This window comes from Chelonia mydas, chromosome 6, assembly GCF_015237465.2.
Source record: "Chelonia mydas isolate rCheMyd1 chromosome 6, rCheMyd1.pri.v2, whole genome shotgun sequence".
In the NCBI taxonomy this organism is placed as follows: Eukaryota; Metazoa; Chordata; order Testudines; family Cheloniidae; genus Chelonia; species Chelonia mydas.
Window position 1 is genome coordinate 75951063 of NC_051246.2, and position 25743 is coordinate 75976805.

Here is a 25743-nt window from a genome sequence, read left to right on the forward strand (position 1 = left end):
AGACCTTTGTATTCAGTCCACAAAGGGACCAATTAAAACAATATTGGATGGGACGGAGTTCATTCTTTCCATTATTCAGTTATCTGACTTGCATTAAATATTTTATACAGAGGTCAGGAGAAGAAAAAATACATGCATGCAGTATATACTGCACTTCGGGTTTTGGGTCTTTTGTGACCAGCGCTTCTCGTTTCAGCCTGTGCCATTCGAATTATAAAATTAAAATTTTATTGTGTTCTTTTGTGGTGTTTCTTTGTACAATAAGAAGATTAGAGTGCCAACAGGCACTTCACCCCAGAGTAAATATTTCTGGGATACTTTTGCATTTCCTATGAATAATTTTTATATTTTGGGGTTGGAGAGGAGGAGGGGCCTTGGAGTATTAGCTGTTTATCACTCACAGTAAAGTCTTCTCAGCCTCATGCAATTGCTCTCTTTCTTCTCCCCTTCTGGACTGGCTAGGGTCTAAAGAAACTAGAACTATATTTCATTGGACTGGACATTTAAGTTTACTGCTACTTATGGAGTAGATTTTTCTTAATTGAATCTCTTTTCACTTCAGCACAGATAAAATCAGCTTCACAGATACTCTAAGATATACCTGTTCACAGATGTTAATTTCAGCAGCAAGTTCCATAGTGTCAGGATGCCCCATTCATGACTTCTATACCATGCACATATCTACTATTTTGACCTTACACCATCGGAGGATGCTGAGTGAATTTCCAGATTCTTTGCACTGTTAAGAGTGGCTCAAAGCAGCTTGAACAGACCCAAAGTGCCAAGTTCTTAATGATAGAAAAAGCTTTCCTCCTCAATTTCATCTAGTGCTTTTGGGATATGTTGAGTATCAGGTTTAAAAACTAGGGTGACATTTCTGTTTTAAAAGTGCTAGTGATATTTTACTTACTGTCATCATGTCATCACATTTCATGTCTGGCTCATCTTCATCTTCGCTTTTGTTGTAAAACTTGCGGAAGAAGTTGAATGCCACAACAGTGTAAAGGTAGACTACTACAGCCAACAATCCTACAGTCAGTACAAGCTATATGCAAACAAAATAAATGAAATGAAAGAAAGAAACGTGAGTTTCAGTCAAAACGGAGGGGCATGATTGATTCCAGTCTCTTTTGGGCACTACTGATGAACTAGTCAGCCAGGAGATCTTTTGTGTTCCCAAAAGTATTGAAACTCGACAGTGCTATGCTGTTTCTTTTTCAAAAAGAATGAAAGATGATGGCTTTCTTATCCATGGAATCTCTCTCTGTTGTCTGGATCAACACAGAGTTTCTGAGGCACAAGATTCTATAATGGGGTGAAATACATCTTAAATTTATACTTTGATGCCTTTTTTGGTGGATAAAATAGCAGCAGAGTGGTTTTAGGAAACATGTTGTTATATGGTTATTTTTCTGAAATATATCCTTAACAGCAACTTCATATCAGTAATGTGGTACATTCAGTATTTGGGAGAGTGGTGAAATGCCAGCTGATTTGTGAACCTGGACATGCAGCGAACATATCAAACCGTGTGAAATGTACTTTATTGCATTAACTGATATGGGCTTATTTGAACTGCCTGCTATTTTAGTACGGATTATTGTTGCCAATATTCTGTCTAATAAGCTGTGTTATTGATGCCATCGGCTCTAAAATTCCAATGAGACAAAGAGATACAATAGGTAAGTTTCTCTCTTTCATTACTGAGCTGTCGAAAACAGCAGCATTTCACGTTTAAAATTCTTACTCTTAAGCAAATCAAATCCTTTTTGAGCAAGAAAATTCAGCACATAAAGAACCACTAATATATTACTCATTGGTAGGGCCCTACGAAATTCACGGCCATGAAAAACACGTCACGGACCGTGAAAACTTGTCTCTCCCCGTGAAATCTGGTCTTTTGTGTGCTTTTACCCTATACTATATAGATTTGACAGGGGAGACCAGCATTTCTCAAATTGGGGGTCCTGACCCAAAAGGGAGTTGCAGGGGGGTTGCAAGGTTATTTTTTGTGGGCGGGTCACGATATTGCCACCCTTACTTCTGCGCTGCCTTCAGAGCTAGATGGCCAGAGAGCAGCGGCTGTTCGCCGGGCATCCAGCTCTGAAGGTGGTGCCCTGCCAGCAGCAGTGCAGAAGTAAGGGTGACAATACGTTACCATGCTGTCCCTACTTCTGCGTTGCCTTTGCCTTCAGAGCTGGGCTCCGGGCCAGCAGCTGCCACTTTCCAGCTGCCCAGCTCTGAAGACAGCGCCCTGCCGCCAGCAGCAGCACAGAAGTAAGGGTGGCAGTACTGCAACCACCCCTACAATAACCTTGTGGACCCCCCCCCCCCCAAACACAATTCCTTTTTGGGTCAGGACCCCTACAATTACAACACCATGAAATTTCAGATTTAAATAGCTGAAATCATGAAATTTACGATTTTTGAAATCCTATGGTCGTGAAATTGATCAAAGTGGACCATGAATTTGGTAGGGCCCTATGCATTGGCGTTGGAGTTGTGGTTTTATAATAGTGTTATGGAAGATTTTTATATATATTTAAAAAGCACTGTAGAACTGATATTACTATTTAAAATGAGTAAAAAAAATCAAGCATTTTAGTTGCTTTTTAAGTGAGCAATTTATGCAGATCATTGGGCATATTTCTAAAATGTATGGCTCTATTTAAAAATCTGTTCATGTCTGTGCTGAAACCAACAGTGATGATCTCAGCAGTGCTAACATTTGCTTGTCAGGGAGGGTAGTCATGGTAGGTTTATTGAAAGTTGCGACCTTGAATTGAAGCTGTTCCATCAGCACACACAGTCTCAGAGTTTCTGAGAAATATCATCTTAATAGAAATCTGAGAAAATATATCAATCACTGAATTAAAATATTAATAGGTAACACACTAGGTGTAGCCAGACTGTCAGAGCTAAGTAGGGGAAGGGGGATCAGAGTTAAGGTCTCATTTTTGAGTCAGAAGTAGGAAGGAAGCAAGAATGATAAGCTTCTTGTGGAGAGTACTGGGTGTCATGCTCTAGCAATTTCCTTTTCCTGATAAAGGAAGGGGCTGCATCTAGATGTCCTCTGCTGAAAGAACTGATCAGGCCCATGTATGGACTTCATGGAAGATAGAAAGATTAAAAGGAAGTTGGGAATCTCAGGGCACTGTTATTCCCCTAAAAAAGAAAGCTGATAGGTAAGGGGTTGTTGTTAGGGTATATTAGACAGAGGATAAACATTCAGTATGAAAGTTACCTCTTTCGAAGCCTTCCTTCCCTACTTAAAGAATCACTTTCTGTTTGACAGAGGTAACACTGCCGCCTCCCACCCCCCGCCACTGGAGGAGTATCCCTTGTCATGTGTGTTAGTTTCTACTAGATACTGAAAGCAAATCCCAGACATGCAGAGGTGGGGACGGCCTGGGATACATTTTACTGCGTTTGAGAAGGGATGGCAGGAGGGACTGGGGTGTGCATGTCTGGAGCTAGGGTTGAAACCAGATAATGGAAGGGTATATACAGGAAGGAATTTTTCAGGGGTTGCAGTGGGAGGCACCTTAGTGGGAGTATGTGAAGAGCGCTCTTAGTCTGGGAAAAGACAGATAGGAGGGAGATGGTGAGTTGATAAATTACCTGTGCTTATGTTGAGATGATGGCTAGGAAGCAGGTCAGATGACAAAGAAGGAGCTGTGTTATTATAAGGTATCCAAATTGATTTTGGAATCAGATTTGTATACATCTGAATCCAGCAGGCCACATTTGTGTAGAGAGTCCAAATTGCAGAATGGTTGTATTTCTAAATGCATTTAGGAATGGCTGTTCCTTTCCTCCCTCTTTTCCAATGTCCAGAGGGCTATGTATTGTACGCTGGAAGTTTTTAGCATTTACTGTCCCGTGGGTATAGGATTAAAATAAATTCTATATTTAGGACTAAAAGTGTGCAGGTGTTTTGCAGAAGACACAGTAAGGCATATTCCTTGCCCCAGATACTTACCATGTAAATGAAAGCGCATTCCAATAGCCACACCATCAATGTAAAGAAATTCTGAATAGAAACTACTGTGTGCAGAAGTTCTTTTTTCAAAACCTACAACTGCCTTCTTAAAACTTTTGGCATTTCTAAATAGTGTAGGTCATTAATGTCCACATAAAAGGACCAATTCCCAACAAAATAAAATCTTTTTTTAAGATAGTGCTGGTAAATAAAAGGTAACTAAAACCATATCAACATTATTTTTTGCTGCTTTGCAACCTTAAAATGTCAAATCATTTGTATTAAACAAAGAAATAGTGTGTCCAGCCTGACAAACATTTACACCATGTTTTTGAGAATGAGATTTTAAGAAGCAGCTGAATCATAACTCTTGAAACTAGGAGGCTGTGACACTTATATTATGAAAAATATCTGTTAAAAATATGTAATATTATCGTATCTAATAGAAAAGAGTCGCATTGGTTTCCAAGGTATATTATAGGACTACCATTTTTGTTCAGTATAGTTATGAATGGTGTTCATTTTCAGACTACATATACGGAACTCACCTGTTTGCCATTGTGAGTTACAGAAGACAGAATGGTTCGAAGAGTCTTGAAACCCATAGCAATATCCAGCAAGTGAGCAGCAAAGAAGAAGTTGTTGTAATGGCCAAGGATAGACATAGTTGTGTACCAAGCTAAGTACAAGAAGGACTACAGAAAATGTGAAATGTTAGAGAATATTAACAGTTACTAATGTGTTTTACTGGATAGTGTACATCACACACACAAAATGAAACTCTGAACTGTAGGCAGTGATCTAATGATTTGAGCTTTCCAATCGTAAATTAATATGGACTTAGCATCTCCATATTTTTATGCAGAAGAACTGTGTCTTATTCTTTCTCTCCAACACACCCCACTACTCTGATAAAAAGACTTGCCGTTTAACCTTGGAAATGATGCCTTTGACATTTACTTTAAATATTTCACTTGATTATATTCCTCAGAACAGATTAATTACTAAAATCAGAATTCCCCCGGCTCTTAACACTATCTTGTTTTGGTTGAGAATATTATACAGAGCTGGAGAGCTTGCTATGCATTCTGAATTTCTGAAGATCTGATGCTTCTGCAGGGACTGAGACAGCTACAAACACAGCATACAAGCCTTGGGGAGAGGGAGTGCCTCATAAGCCACTTCATCTGGCTGACTCTTAGGGAATGGCTACACAAGGATAAAAAACCCACGGCTGGCCCAGGTCAGGGGTTGCGGGGCTGAAAAATCACTATGTAGATGTTCAGGCTCAGGCTGGAGCCCAAACCCTGTGACCCTGTGTGGGTGGAGGGTCTCAGAACTTGGGCTCTAGCTGTTTTTATCCCCACAGCCCAAGGCCCGCAAGCCCAAGTCAGCTGACCTGGACCAGCCATGGCCGTGCTGAGGGTCTTTTAGCTCTGTGTAGACATACCCTTTGAGCAGTATTGATCAGACCTGGAGGAGATATATACAGCCCACATTTGCAAGAGGGAATTTTAAGGTGATTGGGGACCTTTAGAGATGGTTGTGGGAGTTAAGAAAGGATTCTAAAGGAGTCTGAACTAACCATTGACCCCTACAGGTAGTCTCTGCAGGTAGGTCAGGATTAAGACAGAGCAAGTGTTTGAAGACACTGTGCTGTACCTATTCTGAAGATAGAAGGCTTTGGTCTTCAGGCTATCAGTCTGGCAACTTACACAACCCCCCAAAGTCAAAATTAATCAAAACCCCAGAATACAATAAAAACCCTCTTAATATTATTCCTTTTAACACCACCCAATCATTATTATTAATTTCCAAAATCTTGTATTGCAATTATAGTATCTCCTGAATATTGCCCTATGATGTCAAAAACAAATATTCCCACAGAGAATTTAACTGAAAGTTGTTGGGCTAAGGTTAAAGACAGAAAAAGAACAAACTTTTTATATTGATTGAATAAGTATGTAGCTATTAATTTATCAATGTATATGTTATTTTTTGCAGCTCCTTTGGTTACCCACATATGCTTATTTCACCATACTCAAGATAATTGCCTTCTTATCTTACCCAATTTTATTTACTTCTTTATTTCTCTTTATTAAAAAAGTGCCCAACTATAGCTTTGAGTGCAAAATACATATTTGCATTTAGAATAAACAAAAGTCTTTCTCTAGGCTAACATACTTACATTGTCAGTGAAAACAACTCCAAGCTTCCAGATGTGGTACTTTGTATCAATAGAGCTTAACCTATGGAGTACAAATATTTTGAACCTCATAAATGTCAGCGTTAAGTAGTTAATAACTACAGTTACACTCCTTTCCTTAACAACACAAACACATCTTCACATAATGGCTAAACATTTTTCTTTCAGAAAATGTAACTAGGATCTTTCTGGTGGTTTATTTGTATTTATTTTTTGTAAGCACTGGTACATGCTGGATAATTATTTTAAGACTGATGTGCAGGTCTCTCTATTTTAGAGAGCATTCCCTACCTTTTCAAAACTGTATTGGGCGTTAGCCACAGAGTTCCAATAGTCTCAAGAGTTCCAGAGTTTCAGTAAAAGTATTATAGCTCTACTTTGAACGTATAGGCTGTATCTACACTGCACAGTTAAACCGGGTAGTGGCACTCAGGTCTGGGCACCTGGGTTAGCCTACCCCAGATGTAAGCATCCCACATCCCCACTTCAAAGACATACCCACAATACTGTGTCCTTGGTCTTTCTGCACTCACCCAGGTGTGTCTTGGGGCATATCCCATGGTTCTCTGTGCTGAGACACACTCAGATTCTTTCCCAGTCAACTGTGGCATTTGTGGAAGAACTTGTCTGTCCTTTCGGGGGAATTGTGGGAAGGGCACTGGAGGACTATCAACACGTGAGTGATTTAGCTTGCATTCTCACGGCAAATTGGGTGGATTCCTGCCTGAGTTAAAGTGGAGCCCAGGTTCTAACACACACACCCTGAGTCAGGTCTGCTAGTGCAGGCTTAAAGCATCTCCAAACTCAGGTCAGAAGTTTTTCTGTGTAAATGGTAGTGGGTGTTAAGGTTAAAACCTGGGTTACAGTAAGCCCCACTTAAATGTGTAGTGAAGACATACCCATTGAGATTAAAGTGCATGTCAAGATGCTTAAATGTTGAGGGTTTGGAATTGTCTGCAGCAACAATAATAAATATGACACTCCTGTTAATACACTCCAGAATATTAATCTTTTTCACAACTGCATCACTCTGTTGACCCATATTCAATTTATGATACACTGTAACCGCCAGATCCTTTTCAGCTATACCACTATCTAGCCCAAGGGTGGGCAAACTTTTTGGCCCGAGGGCCACATCTGGATGGGGAAATTGTATGCAGGGCCATGAATGTAGGGCTGGGGCAGGAGGTTGGGGTGTGGAGTGCAGGAAGGGGCTCAGGGCAAGGGACTGGGGTACAGAAGGGGAGCAGCAGGGGGCTCAGGGCAAGGCAGGGGGTTAAGGGGCGGGGTTCAGTAGGCTCCGGGGTGGCAGCAGCGTGCAGCAGGGCTAAGGCAGGCTCCCTGCCTACCCTGGCCCCATGCCACTCCCGGAAATGGCTGGCATGTCCAGCAGTGGCTCCTGGGGGTGGGGTGGGGCAGGCGGTTCTGCCACATGCTGCCCTCGCCTGTGGGTACCAACCCCAAAGGTCCCATTGGCCGCGGTTCCTCATTCCCAGCCAATGGGAGCTGTGGGGGGGCGGTACCTGCAGGCAAGGGCAGCGCACGGAGCCCTCTGCGCCCCACCCAGGGGCCGCAGGGACGTGGTGCCAGCTGCTTCTGGGAGCGGCACAGGGCCAGGGCAGGCAGGGAGACTACCTTAGCCCCGCTGCGCCACAGGGCTGGCAATGCCGTAGGTCAGACTGAAAGTCCTGACAGGCCGGATTCGGCCTGCGGGCTGTAGTTTGCCATTCCCTGATCTAGCCAGTGATTCTCCATTTTGTAGCTGTACATTTGATTTTTCCTTCCTAAGTGAACTACTTTGCACTTATCTTTATTGAATATCATCTTTTTGATTTCAGACCAATTCTCTAATTTATCAAGGTCATTTTGAAGTGTAATCTAGTCAGTGCAGGAGCTGCAAAGAGAACTCAGGATTCTTCCACCCTTCTTTTTGCTTTGCTATTAGATCATCACCTGTATTATAATAACACAGAGGTACTCAACTCTGAAGAATTTTAGACACTTCAGCGTTGTAGAAAAGGCACCGAACTACTTCAATCTTACATCCTCACGTGACATTTTCATAGCAATTTCACAATGCCAGGGAAGGATGATATGACAATTATTTTGCAGTTCTCTGCACTTCCTTCTTTCTATGCCCCCCTTTTGTGGTTGTCAGGATGGACAGGAAAGGATCACTGGCACGCCTATCCTTTTGCCCAGCACTTCCCCACTTGGCCTCTATGACAGAGCTTGTTGAAAGTTGGAATTCCTGTTCAGCAGGAAATTCCAGAATTATGGAAAACATTTGTTTCATTTCACAATGAAAAGCAGAATTCTGAAAATTTCCTGCAGAAGGGAAATCTGAATAAATTTAGTTCTGAAATAATCAAAACATGTTATTTTGGAAACTTAAAAATAGAATTGATCCTGGGAGACCAAACTTTGGGGCTCCTGGTTCAGTTGTCTCTCCCAGGGCTTCTAGGCTCCCTGTGAGCCCCAGCAGACTGATCAGAAGTCACAGCTGAGTTGGGAGCCTCAGAGCTTGGGAGCCAGGGCTTTTAGTTCTATAGCAGAGAGCCTAGACACCCTGAGCCCCGCTCTGTGGCAGGCAGCATGGAAGCCTTGAGAGCCCCCAGGCTTTCCAGGCTCCCTGCTGCGAAGCCAGGAGCCAAGCCCCAGCTAGAGACAGGATTCTGTGGCAGGGAGCCTGGCAGCCCTGAAGTGCCTATCCCAAGATCAGTTTCCATGGCAGAGCTGCCCGGGAGCAGTGGACCCTGGAAGTGGGAGTCCCCATCATTCCATGAGGCCAGCTGGCAGGAAACCAGGCAGGTTTCTGACAGAAAGTTGCCTGTGGTTTGTTGGAAGTGAAACACGGAATATTTCATATTTGAGCAATTGGCATTTTCTGATGAAACCTGTATACTGGAAAATCCCTGACCAGGTCTGCTCTGTGATCAGTGCTCCCTTCCTTCTGACTGAGACAGGGACCCTTGGACACACGTGCAGTGAAGTGGGAAGGCTGTGTTGGGCCATTATTTTAAGTGGTATATGTATGTTTTTTAAAAGCTAGTTTATTTTACTTCATTACTACAAAGAAGCCTTTACCATGTGGATTTTTAGTACTGAGCAAAGTATTGAAAATACACACACTCAACATATCAAATCTGTTCTTATCTTTAATTACGTAGTGGTAGCAACAGATTAAAAATCCCTTCCAATGCTGATTTGTTTGAAATCAGCTAACGTCAACTGCTTTTTTTTAAAAAAAATCTCCAAATATCATACCATGATACAAGAGATGCTTCCTCTGGTTCAGTCTCTTCCACTGGACTGAAATCAAGAGCATTTTTGTCCAACCCCAAGAGTTCAGCTATGCGCTCTGCTCCATACAAATCACCATATTTGTTAATAACCTAAAAGGGGAAAAGATGAGCTTCTGGTCAGGACAAGACACTGCTGTCACATCCCCTTCACTTTACCCCACATTTGTCAAAAAATTTAAAACCTCAGTTTTCCAGGACTGGTACTGCAAGAACAGTGAGAACTCAGAGAGAGAAAAAGCATTTAAAAAAATGAAAACTAGAAGCATAAAAGGTTATTATCTAAAGCTTTGGTATAATTTAAAGTAATTTGAGCTGGCATGTTTTTCTTTTTTTAGGGGGATGAGGGGGCTTTGTATCCTAATGATGACAATGGCTGTAAATTAGAACTGCATGGCTGATTGACAGCACAAAGTTATTTAGAATATATGAGTCTAGGAATTAAGCCAAAGCACTCTCTCTTCTTCCTCTTCCCCCACCCACATCACAACTGACTATTCCCAGTAAGATTTACCATAACTTCGAATTCCATGAAACAAAATGCAATTCTCAAACGTTTGTATGCTTATACCACAAAAATACAGATATTTGAATTAAATACACAGTATATTGTCTTACGTTAGGCATAATAATCTAAAGAACCTACCTTCCGTTTTACAAACTTGTCCCAGTAATTGTTAGGAAAGGATCTGCATAGATAAAAAGTTCTCAAGTTATTTAACACATCAATGGAGGCAAAAAACAAATAAAATTCTTGCTCATGGTAGCGTTTTGTTACAATTTGCTGAGCAGAACTACTTTTCATGTCAGTGGGATTTGTGCAAGGACAGTAACTGGCCCTCCCAAACTGTAATTCACTGTAACATCAATGTCTCTTCTCGCTTTTTCTCTTTATACCATCCATGTAAATACTTATTAGTGAAATATAAAGGACAGACTGCTGGTTGCTTTCATTTAATGCTCACCATTACCTGATATTGTGAAGGCTGCCATAATAACATCCTTCAACACTAAACAAATCCATTTGAAAATCCTTCCTAGCCCCCACCCACACCCCAAGATACATGCATGAGCACAACCCACATTTGCATTCTTGGAGAAGATAAAGAAGTTTCTCAATGCAGATGACTCTTTTCAGCATGTTAACCACTATAGTAGCCTTGATTTCATTTCTATCCATGGTGGAAAACCCAGAAATAGACATTTTCACAGGGACATGTAGCACCAGATGTCACAGTGCATTGACGCTATAAATATAAGGATGATGATTTAGGTTATGTTTACACTTAATGTTGGTGGGGTGTGATTCCCTGCCAAGCAGACATACTCGTGCCAGCTCTCATTGAGCTAGCACACTAAATAGTAGTGTAGCCACAGGCAGTGGCGAGGGGCAGTTCTGCCTAGCCATCCCGAGCACAAACCCAAGAGGTCCAAGCCGGTTTGTACTTGGGGTGGCTAGCTTGTGCCACCACTTGCCACTGCCCATACTACCATTGCTACACTATTATTTTTAGTGTGCTAGCTTGATGAGAGCTGGCACAAGTATGTCTGCTAGAGCTGGGAATCACCCCCACCCCCACATCCAAGTGTAGGAGTAGCCTTAGATGAAGCGGTGATTAGTTGTAATTGTATTCTCTGATGGTACCTCATCCTAACTAAGGCCCTACTTAACTTGTGATATTGTGGAAATTGCAGATTCTGCAATATTAGGCTTCCACCACAGTTTTGACAGTGGGAGCCCTGGCCACCAAGGGCTGAGAGCGGGAGTCTGCACTGTCAGCCCAGGGTGGGCACTTTCTGCCTTGGGCCCCTGCTGTCAGCCCTGGGCGGCTGACTGTTGGGGGAGCCCGCTCTCAGCCCCATGTTCCCGCTGTCAATTTCAGCCCCCAGCTCTCAGCCCTGGGCAGCCGACAGTGGGAGACCCTGCTCTCAGCCCCGTGTTCCCATTGTCAGCCCTGGGCTGCTGACAGCAGAAGCCCCCACTCTCAGCCCAAGGTGTCCGACAGTGGAAAATCACGGGAAAGTAATATTGGACCTCATTACTGCAAATAACAAGGTCTGTTATTCTTTTTCTGCAATTTTCCATGGCTTGTCCACAACTCAGCTGCAATTTTTTGACAATCATCCCGCAATTCAAGGAGGGCCTTATTTTAGCACATACCACGGTTGGGTCCAAAATCCCAGCACAAGGCCAGATAGAACACTGACAGCTCTAATGTTATGAAACCTTACTCCAGCAGGTGGCGTGCCCTTCAGAACAGCCATGTCCCTAGTGTCCCCAAAAGACCGTTCCTTTCAGGGAAACTGAAAGTACTGTGTATAGAAGGGTACACAAACATGGAGTTAGAAAGGTTACAGAATCTTCAGTCACCAAAAGGTGGGTGAGGGGTGAATAGTTCTCCTAAAATTGCCTCAGCAACAGATTCCACACTCTTTGGACATTATTGAACTCCCCAAGATCTTCATGAAATAATTTTTTTTAAAGAATAAGATACTGCAATAGCCACTGGGAAATATGTGTATCTTGATCTGTAACAGGGGAAAAAAATGTCTTTCCTTCATTATCTCTAGTGTCAGGAGAGACAGAAGTATGGATTGTTACTTGCATCTAATTGACCAAACCATTTATGGTTCTTGACCTTTTTAGGGATGGCAGTGGCCAACAGCCCCTCATCATCAGAGTCTTGTTCCATATGATCACATAGAATTAGGGATTTTTCTCTGCCTCTCAACCTTGAATCCCTATATCTGGTAGTATGGTTCATGACATAGTAGAGGCTGAGAGTTTTGTGTCTTTCTGCACCTGTGTTGTCTGTTACCTGGATGTGGGTTCAAGTGTCGCTGCTTGTTTTGAAAACTCTAAAACCTTAAAGCACAGGTTGCTTCAGATGCAGTGGACTAGTTCCATAATGACCTGTATCTTGTCTAGGGATACCTTGAATTGAACTGCATTTATCAGAGCGCCTATTTCCGTATTTTATCTCATATGATATGTAAAAAGTTCATTAAAACATACAGAAGGTGTTGTGTATACTGAGAGAATCATATCTTCAAGTACATTGAGGTGACCGACGCTTGAGATCCACTTCACATCAAGACCAGATTTTAGTCAGCTGAAAGTGGTGTTCATCTTTGATTTAACCGGAGTGGTGATGTAGCAGGAGGAGTACAGACTGTACAATATGTTCTTTGAGCCCAGCTGACAATGTCTAACTTCTTAGCGCTGATTCTGAATGCCTTAACTGCTTGCTTTCAGGAGGCAAAGAAACATGTTGGAGGTTAGTGGGTTCCTCGCTCTGCAGTTGGGAGGAGGTGAGGCCACCCTCTCAACATTGGTTTCCAGCAGCCAGTGTAGTGGGTCAAAGAACTCAAACACTCACCCTTAGACCCGAAGGCCCCCGGTGACGTGTGCATGTAGATATAATTGGCAAATTTGTCATGCTCTTCTCAGAAGTAGATAGTGTTGTGGTCACATTCATCAGAAGGCGAGATAACTACACTTGGGACTTTTTTACGTTGCTTCCTCTCAGACACTTCAAATCTTTAGGATGAACTACTGGCAAAAATAAAATGTGCACATGAACTGGAGAGAGAGAAGTCTGAGAATAGGGAGGCAAGGAGCCCTGAGGCGTCTTTGCTCTCACAGAATAAAAAACCTAGAGGAGACAGAAGAAATCATGATTTTTTGTTTTCTAAAACAGCCACTGAGTCAAAAGAAGCACCATGAAGAATACTTATATTTGGAGAATAAAAGATTTGCCTGCAAAAATATTGCTCAGCACCCATCCATCGAATACAGCTGATGGTGCAGGACTGCTGAGATAGTGTAGTGAGCTTCTTTGTCAATAGAAGTCAAAAATGAACTATTGTTAGGATCTCTAGGAACATTTCTACAGAGGGCATGTCTGCGTAGCTCCCCTGTTGGAGTATAATGGCTCAGAACTTTAGAATAATGGGAGTTCCTGTCTGGACCCAAGAGTGAGGGATCTGTTGTGGTAGATGTCTTTTAAGAAATAATGTTACACTTGTATAATAATTATCACTTTAAAGAATTTCAGTGGGTTTTCAGTCAAAGAAAGATGACAGTCCTACTTAACAAAGAAAATGGGTTGGTTCTTAAACAACATATGACAGGGAAGTAGATAGACTGGATGGTTTAGAGAACCTACAATGGCTCACACAGCTCTAGATAACTCATCTGAAATTGCCTTAATCTGATAGTGACTGAAATTAATAATCTGAAGGCTGTTCACTGACTATGTAAAAGGTTTTAGACCAAATCCTACTTGATAAGTCTCCATCTCACACAAGTCACCATTACAGTTAACAGTAAGGTCTTGTCTGCACTGTTGGCAGTATGTTGTACGGCACATGTACATGCCACATGGCACGTTGTGTCCACACTGTGATGTGTAGCTATATGCAGCACTGAAAGGCTCTGGCAGGCAGCAGGCAGTAGGGAAAGGTTCTGGTGATGGGGAGCTGCTGGAGCCTTTCCCCGCTGCCTCCCCCTGCCAGAGCCTGCCCCCACAGCCACAATTTGTCACTCCGGCAAGGTTCTGGCAGCAGGGAGGCAGCAGGACACTACACTGCTAAAGAGAGCAGTGTAGATTTGTGAGGCACTGCTTGGGCTTGTAGAAAGCTGTGCAGGGTATATACCCTAAGGTTCTGGTGTCTTTACTCATCTAAGCAGTGCTTCACAGTCTATAGTGCTATTTAAACCCCTGCTAGGAGGTGTGCAGTGTATGTACTCTACACATCACTGAAAGTGTAGACATAGTCTAACTGGCCTTGTTGGTAGTTTCAGTGAAGCCAAGATGCTCCCTCCAGCACAGCATTGACGTAATTTGGTAGGACAGTGTGGGCAAGCTTGCATTGACACTATCATTGCTGTATTGTTTCTGTGAATGCATAAAGTATTTCAATCTCTTAATGTATTTTATAGAGATGTAAATCTGGCATGCTTCAGGCACAACACTAAACTTGGAAATGAGTTTTCTTTGTAAAATGAGATAGTAAGTAACCAACAACAGTGGTGTCTGTTTGACAAGGGCAAATTATCTGTGGCTTGTCAGAGCCAGTTCAGATTCTACGTTCCTCCTTCTCACTCAGTTACTAGCATGATGACCAATCACTATCCAGAATTTCTCTCTCTGTTGGGTTTCCTCCTCTTGAATCTTCAGTTTGACTCCTTCGATCTGACAGAAATCTGTTAGCCTGATCTACCTTCCTAAGGAAGAAAGGCTTTTGTTGATGCCCTCATAAGATTAGCCTGCAGATGGGAATATAATTTACCTTTCTGTGATTTGACCTGAGACAGTGCAGATAATGATTTCTGTTTAGTAGCACCATATGAAACACACCATAGGGCATGAGAATAAGACTTGGAACTGAACCAGAAGAGGGAGGGGATTGCCTAACCTTTCAACTACTCCCTCCTAAAGGAGAGTTGCTCATCTAAGCCGTGCTCTCAGCTCTCTGAAGTCAAAGGATGGGTCTATACACACCTGCACATTTAGCCCATAGTGCCTAGGGAGAATGTAGGAAGCACCTTTGCAAACCTTGTCCACTACCACTTCCTTTCTCTGACCTAGTAAGTGGCACAGCTGAAGTGGAATCAGTTCTAAGTCTCACTGTACAGGAAATTAGGGCACCTGGACTTGAGGGCAATACTCCTGATGAAGGTCATGGCATAAGGGCAGAAGGATTCTTATCCCTTCCAAGAGCATCATCAGTTCCATATGCTAAGATAGCCTTGGCCAGGACAATCAGGATTAAAGGAATCCCATGATGAGTAGTTTTCTTTAGGACTCTCCATAGGAGTTGGAGGGGAGGAAACATGTAAGCCAATGAGAAGTTCCATGAAATGACAAATGCATCCTGCACTAGCATTGCTGGGTCCAGACAACCATTGCCAAAAAAGGAAGCATTTAGCATTGAATTTTGTTATGAACAGTTCTACAATGGAGATTCTCCAGTTCTTATAGCTACTGGAAAACTGCTATGGACAACTCTCCTAGAAGAGTCTCGATTAGTATAACTAGCATGCTGTACAGTTAAGGAGACCTGGCTCAATAAGATCCCTTATTTCATGGAAATCTTAAAGTTCTTAAAGTTTTCCTCAAGAGTTTGAGGCTGCCTCAGGGAGAGCCTCTTTTCCCTGTGCATGAACTGCATGAACTGTTCTGTCTGTCACAGCCCCAGAGACCATCTCAGCAACTCCCTCACTCCGCAGCTGTTTGAGAGAGAGTCTCAGCTCCTGCAGGTTACCTTCCTTCCTCCCTATAGGAAGGCTGGGCAGGCTGGCTTTGTCTGACACAGGCCCAGAAATCCCTTCAGTTGCTGTCTCATTCTACTAGGTAGTGAACATTTTTCAGTGAAAGCAGAAAAAACATTTATGCCATCCATGGGAAAGCATTAAATCCATGAGACATGGTTGAGGTGCTTCAATCCTCTTCCTTTTATTTTAGGCTTTTCTGCTCAAGACCTAAATGGCAGCCATATGTCGCTGTGGAGGTTGCCTACCTGCATGTTGCTCTGAGTGAGGCAGGAGTGACGCTGGAGAAGCAGAAGAGGGAGCCCTAAAGAGCAGGAAAATACTAGATGGTCATCACCCTGCCTGCCAAAGTGAGGGATGAAAAGAAACCTAGTGTTTGCGCTATTGTGGACTGAGCCTCAAAAATGGTGTTTTTAAATACTTTGCACTCTTCTAGAACTGCACGTAGGTTGTTGTTTCTCTCAGCTCTGCAAATCTATTAATCCACAGAAACAAATATCATAAAGCTTATAATTTTAAAACACATATTAATTGCAAGAATTAATAAATTTCACATAGTAGTATTTTCCCTTGAAGATCAAAACACGGCAGCAGTACTGCCAATTCTGGGCTATAATACCGTTACAGAAAATAATCAGAAAATAACACCACTTTGCTGTAGGGAACTGATGAATTCAACTCCTACACAAAACCGGTTTGTAACTGGAAAAAACAAAGTTAATTATTTCACAAGTAGAACCTTAACCTGCAAACTGATGTTCTATTGTTGCTAACATTTTCCTAGAATCATACATCAAAAATATGTTGCTTCTGTGTTTTAATAACCGTATATTAATCAAAGCTGTCATCACAGAGTATTATTCAGCTTGTTGACTCTCATTACATTTTCTAATGTGCAATTATCTACTGACAAAATGAAAGACCATTCTGGATGTAAGAAACAGATTGGCAGGATTCCAGAAGAATATTTTCAAGTAATTTTTTAATTCTAACTTTTTACCAATCTGTGTCATCACAATATATGGACCAAATTGAAATCAGTGGAAAACTCCTAGGATATGGCCTGAGGAAAATAAAGCATTAAAAGGCTGCTAATAATTCAGACATTATTCCTAAAATACTAAAAGAGTTTTGCATTAGAGATGAGCTTCAGGAAATCATGCTTCTTGATGCAAGAGAACAAAACTAGCATACTTAACTTTTAATGAAAAAGCTAGTCATGTTGTTCAATGCAAAAGAAAAGAAGCATTTAAAGATAATTGAAGAAAATACATACTATGAAAAGACACCATACACTGGCAAACTTATGCACAAATAGAAGAATTCAACTACTGTAATAAGGAAATTCTTTATTAGGTCAACTCTGGCAGCTGCCATGGCATATTTGTTTAGCTACTACTAAGGTACACTGACACAGAATGAATCTTTTGGATGGGATATGTAACTTATGAACTTGGTCCGAGACTGGAAAATACTTTAGGTAGAGTAGGTTGCCAAAGTGTGTGTTAAGAGTTTAACACTTGAATCTGGTAGGCCTACACTTCTATCTGGAAGCGTAAATTCCAGCTTGAGCAGACATACCTGCTCTAGCTCTGATCGACCTAATGTGCTAACTGTAGGGCTAGTCACCGTGGGCATATATCTAGTGTCTTGGCTGGGATTGGACTGGGGGAGCTAGCCCCTCCTGTTGCTGTGGCTGCACTCTATTTTTAGCATAATTGCTCTGATCGAGCTAGCACAGGTGTATCTCCTCAAGTTGGGACGTACACCTCCAGCTTCAAGTGTAGATGTACTCTAAAGTTGGGAAAGCATTATCCCAGCCCAAAGATAGACAGGCAGCAAAGGCTGTAAGTTCAGAGTAGACAATAGAGGTAGCAGACCATCAGTTCCTACAGAGAGCTGTGCTAAGTGTCTCATAACACAGGAGTCTAGTCACAGACAGATATTTGTTTATGACTGGATAAGGTAGCTTTTTTGACTTCTTCTCATTGACAAAATGTTGTTTCTTTCAGACATATTGGTAATTACTTTTGAAAGTCCGTTTTTTAAAATACTTATTTATACCTGTAAATATACAGCCAACAATTGTTTTAGACTTGTAAAGAATTGGGTACATTGTTGTTCTTCTCTAGCCTTATGCAACTGTCTTTAATCTACAATGCAATAACAGGGAAAGGAAGGAGATCTAACTGTATAGCTGGGCCACTCAAAAACATGCTATTAAAACCTCTTACAGAGGGAACTCAGAAAAATAGCCTCGAAGCTAAAGTTTGCTTGACAAGAAAAGTGTTAATTAGGTAGCAGTGATCCCAGTTTGGAAAGTTCTAAAATCCATCAAATTTCCTTGTCACATTGCCCCTTATATATGGAACCACAACATTCCAATCAATGTTCACTGAATGCCCTCTATCTCTTCTGTCAGAACACTCTACAACAGTTACTTACCTATATGGCAACCGTTGTTCTTTGAGATGTGTTGTGCACTTATACATTCTACTGTAGGTACATGCGTGCCCACTGCACCTGGGTCTGAGACTTTTATCAGAAGTAGGCTTGTGTGCTCCTGCTATCTTTGTGCCTGGAGCCAAGGTATAAAGGTGTGGCTACCACCTCCCTCTCAGTTCCTTCACACTACCACAAAACTAATACCCAAAGTAGCGATGAAGGCATGAGGGCCGTGGAATTTATATGCACGCAAGACATCTTGCAGAACAACAGTTGCTATACTGTAAGTAACTGTTTCCTCTCATTTGACTGTGCACATTCACATTCCATTGTAGGTTACTCACCAGCAGTAACCCTACAGGTGGTGAGATTTTGGATTACTTGAAGAGAGCCTGCAGCACTGACTTGCTGAAGCTGGCATTGTCTCTGGACACTTGAGTTATAGCGTAGTGCATGGAAAAGAGATGTGCAGATGAACATGTTGCTGCCTCACAAATATCAACTACAGGTATGTTGCTCATGAAGACTGACAAAGTGGAATTAGCTCTAGTGGAATGGGTGGAGGAGAGACTTTGCTTGGAAAGCTTGATACAGTCAGAAATCCAATGTGATATATAATGGGCTGTTACAGGTTGCCCTTTAATCCTATCAGCATAGGCTACAAAAAGACTGGGAGATGATCTGAAAGATTTCCAGGTACAATGCAAGAGCTCTCTAAACACCCAAGATACACTTTTTCTTTGGCCTTGGTAGAATGAGGTTTCAGCAAGAACACTGGGTGATGGATAATCTTATTGAGATAGAATGTGGAGACAACCTTAGTGTATAGCCTACGAGAGATCTTGTCTTTGTGAAATACTGTGAGAAAGGAGGGTTAACCAGAAGTGCTGGAAGGTCTCACACCCTCTTCACAAAGGTAGCTGTTACCAAAAATGCTATTTTCATTTACAACAATGGCAAGGATGTTGTTGCCAAAAGTTCAAAGGGGGGACCCATCAAATGGGAAAACACTCAATTCATGTCCCATGAAGATGAAGGACTGGACACAGGTGAGCATGAGTAAGTCCCTTTAAAAATCTGGATATGAAGGGACACAAAAAGATAGAATACACATCCACCAATGGATGGGTATTCTATCACAGAAATGATTGCTAAATGGACACTTATTGAACCGGGAAAATGATCTGAAGATTTCAGATGCAGCAGGTAGTTTAGTATGTGCCTAACCTCGGTGTTAATTGGTGATAACTCATGAGATTCAGTCCAGACTGAAAACCTTTTCCATTTTACTGCACAAATGGCTTTGGGGGAATCCTTTCTGCTGATCACCAAAATGGCCTGGACATCTTGGAAGCAGACTCTCTTCTTATTGCTCAACAAGAGATCATCCACACCATGAGTAGAGAGATTGTAGGTTGGGGTGCAGTGATTTGCCTTGATTCTATGACAAGAGATCTTCAACCAGAGGTACAACTATGTGTGATCAAATGGAGAACTGATATAGGTCTGTGTACAAGGACTGCCTTGGTCAGGCTGGTGCACAGAGTACGGGTAGTACATGTTGCCTACCATGAATCAAAGAGACTTTCTGTGGCCATGATATATTTCTATGTGAAAGTAAGTGTCCTGCAAATCAAGAGCAACATACCAATCCAGAAGGGATAACAGACACAAGGGTGACCATCATGAACTTGATTTTCTTGACAAATGTGTTCAGCTTTCTTAAGTCCAGAACACAATGAAATACACCTCTCTTTCTGGGCATCAGGAAGTAGTGGGAATAACAGCCTTTCCTCTGTGTCCACACCCTACACACTGTAATAATCTTTGTACAAAGTATGCCTTGTGATACTGTTTTGAGGTCTGATATTATAATTTGCTGGTCAATAGCATCTTGATAAAATGTGTGGCAACACTGTATGTGAAATTATAAGATTTCCCTATATAATGTAATTAACACACATTCCAAAACTAAGCAGAAGTTGTCGAAAAGGTCTGTCTCAAACCAAGTAATGTGTGCTCTGCCTAATTTGCATTTAAGCACTAAACGGTAGACAAAGAAACCTTGAACAAGAGAGGAAAAGCAGCAGGGAACATCCTCCTTTTTGAGAATCTCAGAATCTCAGCTGGAAATGTTTTCCAAGGGCGTGGGGAGGAGACAGACACTATAAAAAGAAGGTACCTTCCCCCCCGCAACCCTCTCTCTCTTCCCCTCTCTGCCCATTGATTCACTGCACCAGATGGGACAAATGAAGTAGCCACTGAACTGGAGAAGGGATCCTGGCCTAAGAAGTTTGGTCAGTAAAACTGCTGAGAGCATGTGATGTGAAACTTTGCATTGAATTTAACATAGTTTGTTAAGTTAGGCAACAGTTGCATTTTATCTTTATTTTTCTTTTAACCATTTCTGATGTCTTTGCCTCATTACTTGTACTTACTTAAAATCTCTCTCTTTATAGTTAATTGTTTTATCTAATCCAGTTTGTTTAAATCAAGATGTGTGCATAACATTTCTATCAATAAAATGACAGACTTTATATAAGCTTGTATTGTCCAGGAAAGATCTGGGCAGGACATACATTTCTGGGGGTATGTTGGAGTGTGTTGGGGTCACTCTGCAATATAACCCAGGCTAGTAAGAGCAAAGGTATGGCTGGCCTGGCTGCAGCACACACACAGACAGAGCAGTCCTGACTGGAGGCTACAGCAGCAAAGCATTGTAAAGGGCACCCCAGGTTAGAGGGCAGGCATGACACAGCTACTCATTATTCTGGATTGTGCCTTGGGTATGTCACAACTTCCTTTATTGCTCCCAGTTGTAAAAGAGACTGTATTTCTTGAAGCAAAACAGCCTCATGAGATGGGTCCCTGAAAAAGGATGGGAAAAGTGGGTTGGGGAAAGGGAGGGATATGAACTAGATGGCATATCCTCCTTTACTGTGCTGAGCACCCACTTGTCTGATGCACTGTAAAAGAGAGAGAGGCATGTCCCAAAGATGAAAAGAGATATTATTGGTGTACTTGGAAGCTGTTGAAGTCCACTGAGAAGGGCATGCTGTGGAAGATACCAATGGTCAGCATCTAAGAGGCTTTGATCTCAGGCATTCTGAGGTCTCTTATGTTCTTTATCCTTTGGGGTAGCTTTAGGGTAAAATTGCCTTTAGCACTTGTTTGCCACCATGACCACTAAAAAATCTGGAACTGGGTGGTTGGAGAAATAATCAAATTCCTTCTAGGGAACTTGGTATTCCATGACTTTCTGGCACCTTCATGACTTCCGCAGCTGCAGCAGCTGGTGCAGATGACCCCTGGGCCTCCCTGGAGTAGCTGGCCCCAGAGCCAGCTGCTGGGGCATCCCCGGCACCAGCTGCACCAGCTGCTGCTGGAACGGCCCCAGGGCCAGCTGCACTGCTGCTACTTGGGTGGCCCCAGAGCAGTGGTCCCGGAGCAGCAGCAGTCCTGGGGGCTGCCCTAGAGCAGCAGTCCTGGAGCAGCAGCAGTCCTGGGGGCCGCCCCGGAGCAGCGGTCCCTGGGGGCCTCGGAGCAGTGGGTGGCCAGGGGCAGTCAGCCCCTGCTGCTGGATCAGGTGCAGCTGTTGGACCCTCCAGAGGAGCTAAGATTTAGTCAGGGGTATTTATAGCAAAAGTCATAGACACGTCAGAGGCCATGAATTTTTGTTTATTGCCTGTGACCTGTCCAGTACTTTTACTAAAGATACCCATGACTAAATCTTAGCCTTAGTAATAGTTAGTGCAGAATGTCTTGTACAAGTTGCACTTGCACTCCTAGTGATGTGACCACCCTCCTCATGAAGTCGTGAACAACTTTAAAGTCTTCAGGAGGAGGTGAGAATGACTCTGGAGCTAATGAAGACCTAGACACTCCTGAAGCAGTCTGAGGCCCAGTAAGGCGAAGGTGGGTAGTCCAGTCTCTATACTGCTCATGGTGGTGAACACCACACCCGGACATTCTTGCAAGAATAACACTATTGCGCTTCAGCACAGGTATCCTTATGTAAGAAGATCTGAAAGACCTGTCATGCTCCATGCCTGAAGAGGAGGAGATATATTTCCCCTTAGTGACTGGGAAGTTGTTCCTTTAGGTGTCTGTGAAGGTGTTGGCACTGACAACCTCTGGTGATGCCCTAGCATTACTAATGTCAAAGATGTATCCACTGGTGCTGATGGAAGCAGCTGAGGTGTATGGAAGGCAGACAGATGAGTCACCATTGATGGTGCTGGCACTGCCTATGTTGTAGGCTGCATCAATGATGTAGATGAACCTTTTGTGCTGTGGTGATAAAAGATGCCGATGATGCTAACATGGTTGAAACTATTGTGAGCAGTGTTGGAAGATGCAGGAAAGGATAGTCAGGCAGGAGACACAATAGATCTTTTGCCATAAAGAACGATTGTGGTGTCAATGGTGTCGATCTCTCTGGTAAAGAAGGCGGCGCTAGTCTCGATGGCCCCACTGGAGCTAGAATCAATGGTGTCACCTCAGATGGTGCTGGTGTCATTTGGTGTTTGTGATAAGACCTCAATTCAGCACCAGACTACTTTATTTTATTTTTTAAAATCTTTGTCCCTTTTTGTGGGATGAATAATGAGATTTTGATGGTCTGTCAGTCTCAGAGGACAAAGACAGTTTCAAACACTTCATGGAGGCCACGGGAGACGAAGATGAACAACTGTTTCTCACTCAGTATGGGCTTAGGAGCTGAGGCAGCTGGAGGTTTACTACTGATGAATGAGCTCTTCATCCTCCTGTGGTTAGGGTCGGGCACTGAAGAGAGACACATTGCCTTTTCAGGTAGACGTACCTTAAGGCAGAAGTCCCTTTGCTTTTTCATCTTCATCAGAAAGGAGGTACTAATGGGACATTCATCCCTCACATGTCCCTTGCCTAAACAGATTAGGCTATTTTGTGCCTATCACTTACAGGGATCACAGCCCTGCGTGTGGCACCTTGTTAAATCCTGGCAATTTTTGCATACTGACCCTCAGCCTCGAAGAATCAGTAAACTATCTAACTATAACTATATGCAGAAAAGAGGATTTCTCTTTTTACATGCTGGCTAAGAGAAGAGAAACAAATCTCAAGAGTGATGAGGAATTCCAGCTATTGCCATGGGAAGTAAGAAGGAACTGAGAGGGATATGGCAGCCACATCCCTTTATGCTGTCAGCTCCCTGCATGAGGATAGTGAGGGTACATGTGTTGCTGACAAAAGTCATCATCTTGAGTGCATTGGGCCCACATACACCTACGGGGAATGTGTATGGGATAAGGAGAACCAACTTATTCAGTGAATCATTCCAATTATAAACACTACAAACCACTCAATGCTTATTCTCTATTGTATTTTACAGTTCTATAGCCTTTTGTGCCTTTAAGTCCTTTGGGAGCAGGGACTACGTTAGGCACAGCTTACTCATTGTACAGCAATGGCGTAACAGGGCATAAGTAATATGTAATTATAATGTACAATTTTCTACATGTTTTATTTGATGAAAAATTAAAACACACTGTAATGGTGTACCTATATATAGCACTGATGTATCAGTTTGCCACAGAACTGTACATCTGCATGAGATGGACCACTAGAGAACACACATGTAAAAATCTATTTGATTTGTGATGTACCTAGGTGCACTGTCTATGAAAAGCGATTATCAGTAATGGCTCTATATCATTCTCTTCAGATTAAGCATTATTCTGTGTTCAATCTATTACACTGAAGAATAATCAGTTTCGTTGCATTAACATGCAAATGGTAATTTGAAATCTCAATATTTTTAAAAGTGCCTCATATCTATCCTTTCTAACCAATTCAACACCTTGAACAATGGCGGGGAAAGAAAACCCAAGTGACCTTCTGAACTGAGTGCTGCTCAACGTTATTACAGTTCTTTGTTTTTTTCCTCTCTCTTGCCTACATTTGTATAATTCATGCACAGAATAGCAAATAAGACGTCTATGGATCACTGTGTGAATCCCACACTCTTTGCTATTATTTACAAACTGGACAGAAAAGTCAGATCTACTTAGATATTCTGATAATGCTTTTTTACTCCAAGTTTACTTATCTTGTTATACACTAATTGTGTCTGATGAAGAGGGAAAAAAAGTACCAATTTATTATATGAATTAAAAAGGAAAGAAGAAGAATATAACAAAAAGAGAGGTGCAAAAGCCAAAAATTGTTTTCCCAAGTGATTCATTTGTAAAATTTCTTAGGGGAGAGGCTGAGAGGAGAGACTTACAAAAGCCTTGAAGTTATAAATTAAGCATTGCTATAAATTTAGCCATTGACAAATCAAACCACAGAAAAATACAAAGAGGAAAGGAAAAATACATTCCCTGATATGGTATTTGCTATGTAAACAGATCTTTGGTAATATCAGACCTCAAAACAGTATCTGCTATTAAATCTTTGTTGGGATATGAGGAAAGATAACCAATTTTTTGTGTGGACTAGGTGGTATGAGTGTTATGAAGTTCCACTGCAAAATTTGGTGAGCTATACTATTTTTAGATTTTTTTAAACATCTTGTTTTACTTACGGAGTGTTTATGACCAGGCGATCCCATTGTCCTTTAATGTCATCCTCTGAGGGCTGTTCTGTAATGTACAGACCATCAAATTCCAACTTCCTGGCGATTTCCTTTTCGCGCTTAAATACAACCAGGGGAACCTTTGGAAAAGGGATATTTAAAATGTTTGTAAAATGGTTCACACATTTCTTAGAAACAATTAGGTCTCTCTACAGTGTAAAACTAACCCTCAGAACACTACCTAATTTCAAACCTTGGAACTGGGTACATTCTAAGAACAGGGTATTCTGGACAGTGGTGGGGTTTGGAGGGTTACTCAGCTCAGGGGAATAAAAAATGAGTTCTGATGTTGCTTTTTGGTGAGAATATTTTATTTAGGAGTGACCATAAAGGTGTCAGGGCTCTTGCAGCAGCATCTTCAGCCACTGAAAGTTGTTTATATAAAAGATAAATGTATTTATACTAAAAGTTAAATGAAACTGAACTTCTGGCAGAAAACAGAAATCAAAGCGAAGTCTAGATGCTGTACTTCACTGTCCTATCTACAAATCTTGGTGGAAAGCACCTGATGCCAGAAAGTCTTCTATGGGGTGGTTGCATTGGTGCAGTGTGCTTCCAAACTCCCCTGGAGAGCAAGCCAGCAATATCCCCAAAGTTGGTGGTGCTAACTGGGGTGGGTGTGTGGTTAGGGTGGTCAAGAATGTATTGATTCAACACATGGCAGCCTCTGTTCAGACAACACTTGCCATCACGCAACAAAAACTCCAAGTAAGAGCAGATGGGGAGATACTAACATTTCTTTTCCTTCAGGTTAATCCCTGCTAGAATAAAGAGAGAAGATGACTGCTTTTAACGTGATTGATTAGGCTTTAAACTCTGAATATTTTAAACTATATTATACTGTATTATGTTTTCCTCAGAGCAGTAAGATGCCTACCAGTTCTGTGGAAGCCATTCAGATATGAAGGTGATGGT

At 42.0% G+C, this 25743-nt stretch overlaps 1 protein-coding gene across 1 annotated transcript in view; it reads right to left on the reverse strand.

Annotated features, from left to right (window-relative positions):
- Positions 1–25743, reverse strand: part of RYR3 (ryanodine receptor 3) — a 481354-nt gene that overhangs the window by 16433 nt on the left and 439178 nt on the right. The window contains exons 95-100 of the mRNA XM_043549389.1: positions 24778–24908; positions 10137–10179; positions 9456–9583; positions 6171–6231; positions 4531–4677; positions 911–1045 (exon numbers count right to left, since the gene is read on the reverse strand). Coding sequence (XP_043405324.1) covers positions 911–1045; positions 4531–4677; positions 6171–6231; positions 9456–9583; positions 10137–10179; positions 24778–24908 — 645 coding nt within the window. The remainder of the gene's footprint in view (positions 1–910; positions 1046–4530; positions 4678–6170; positions 6232–9455; positions 9584–10136; positions 10180–24777; positions 24909–25743) is intronic.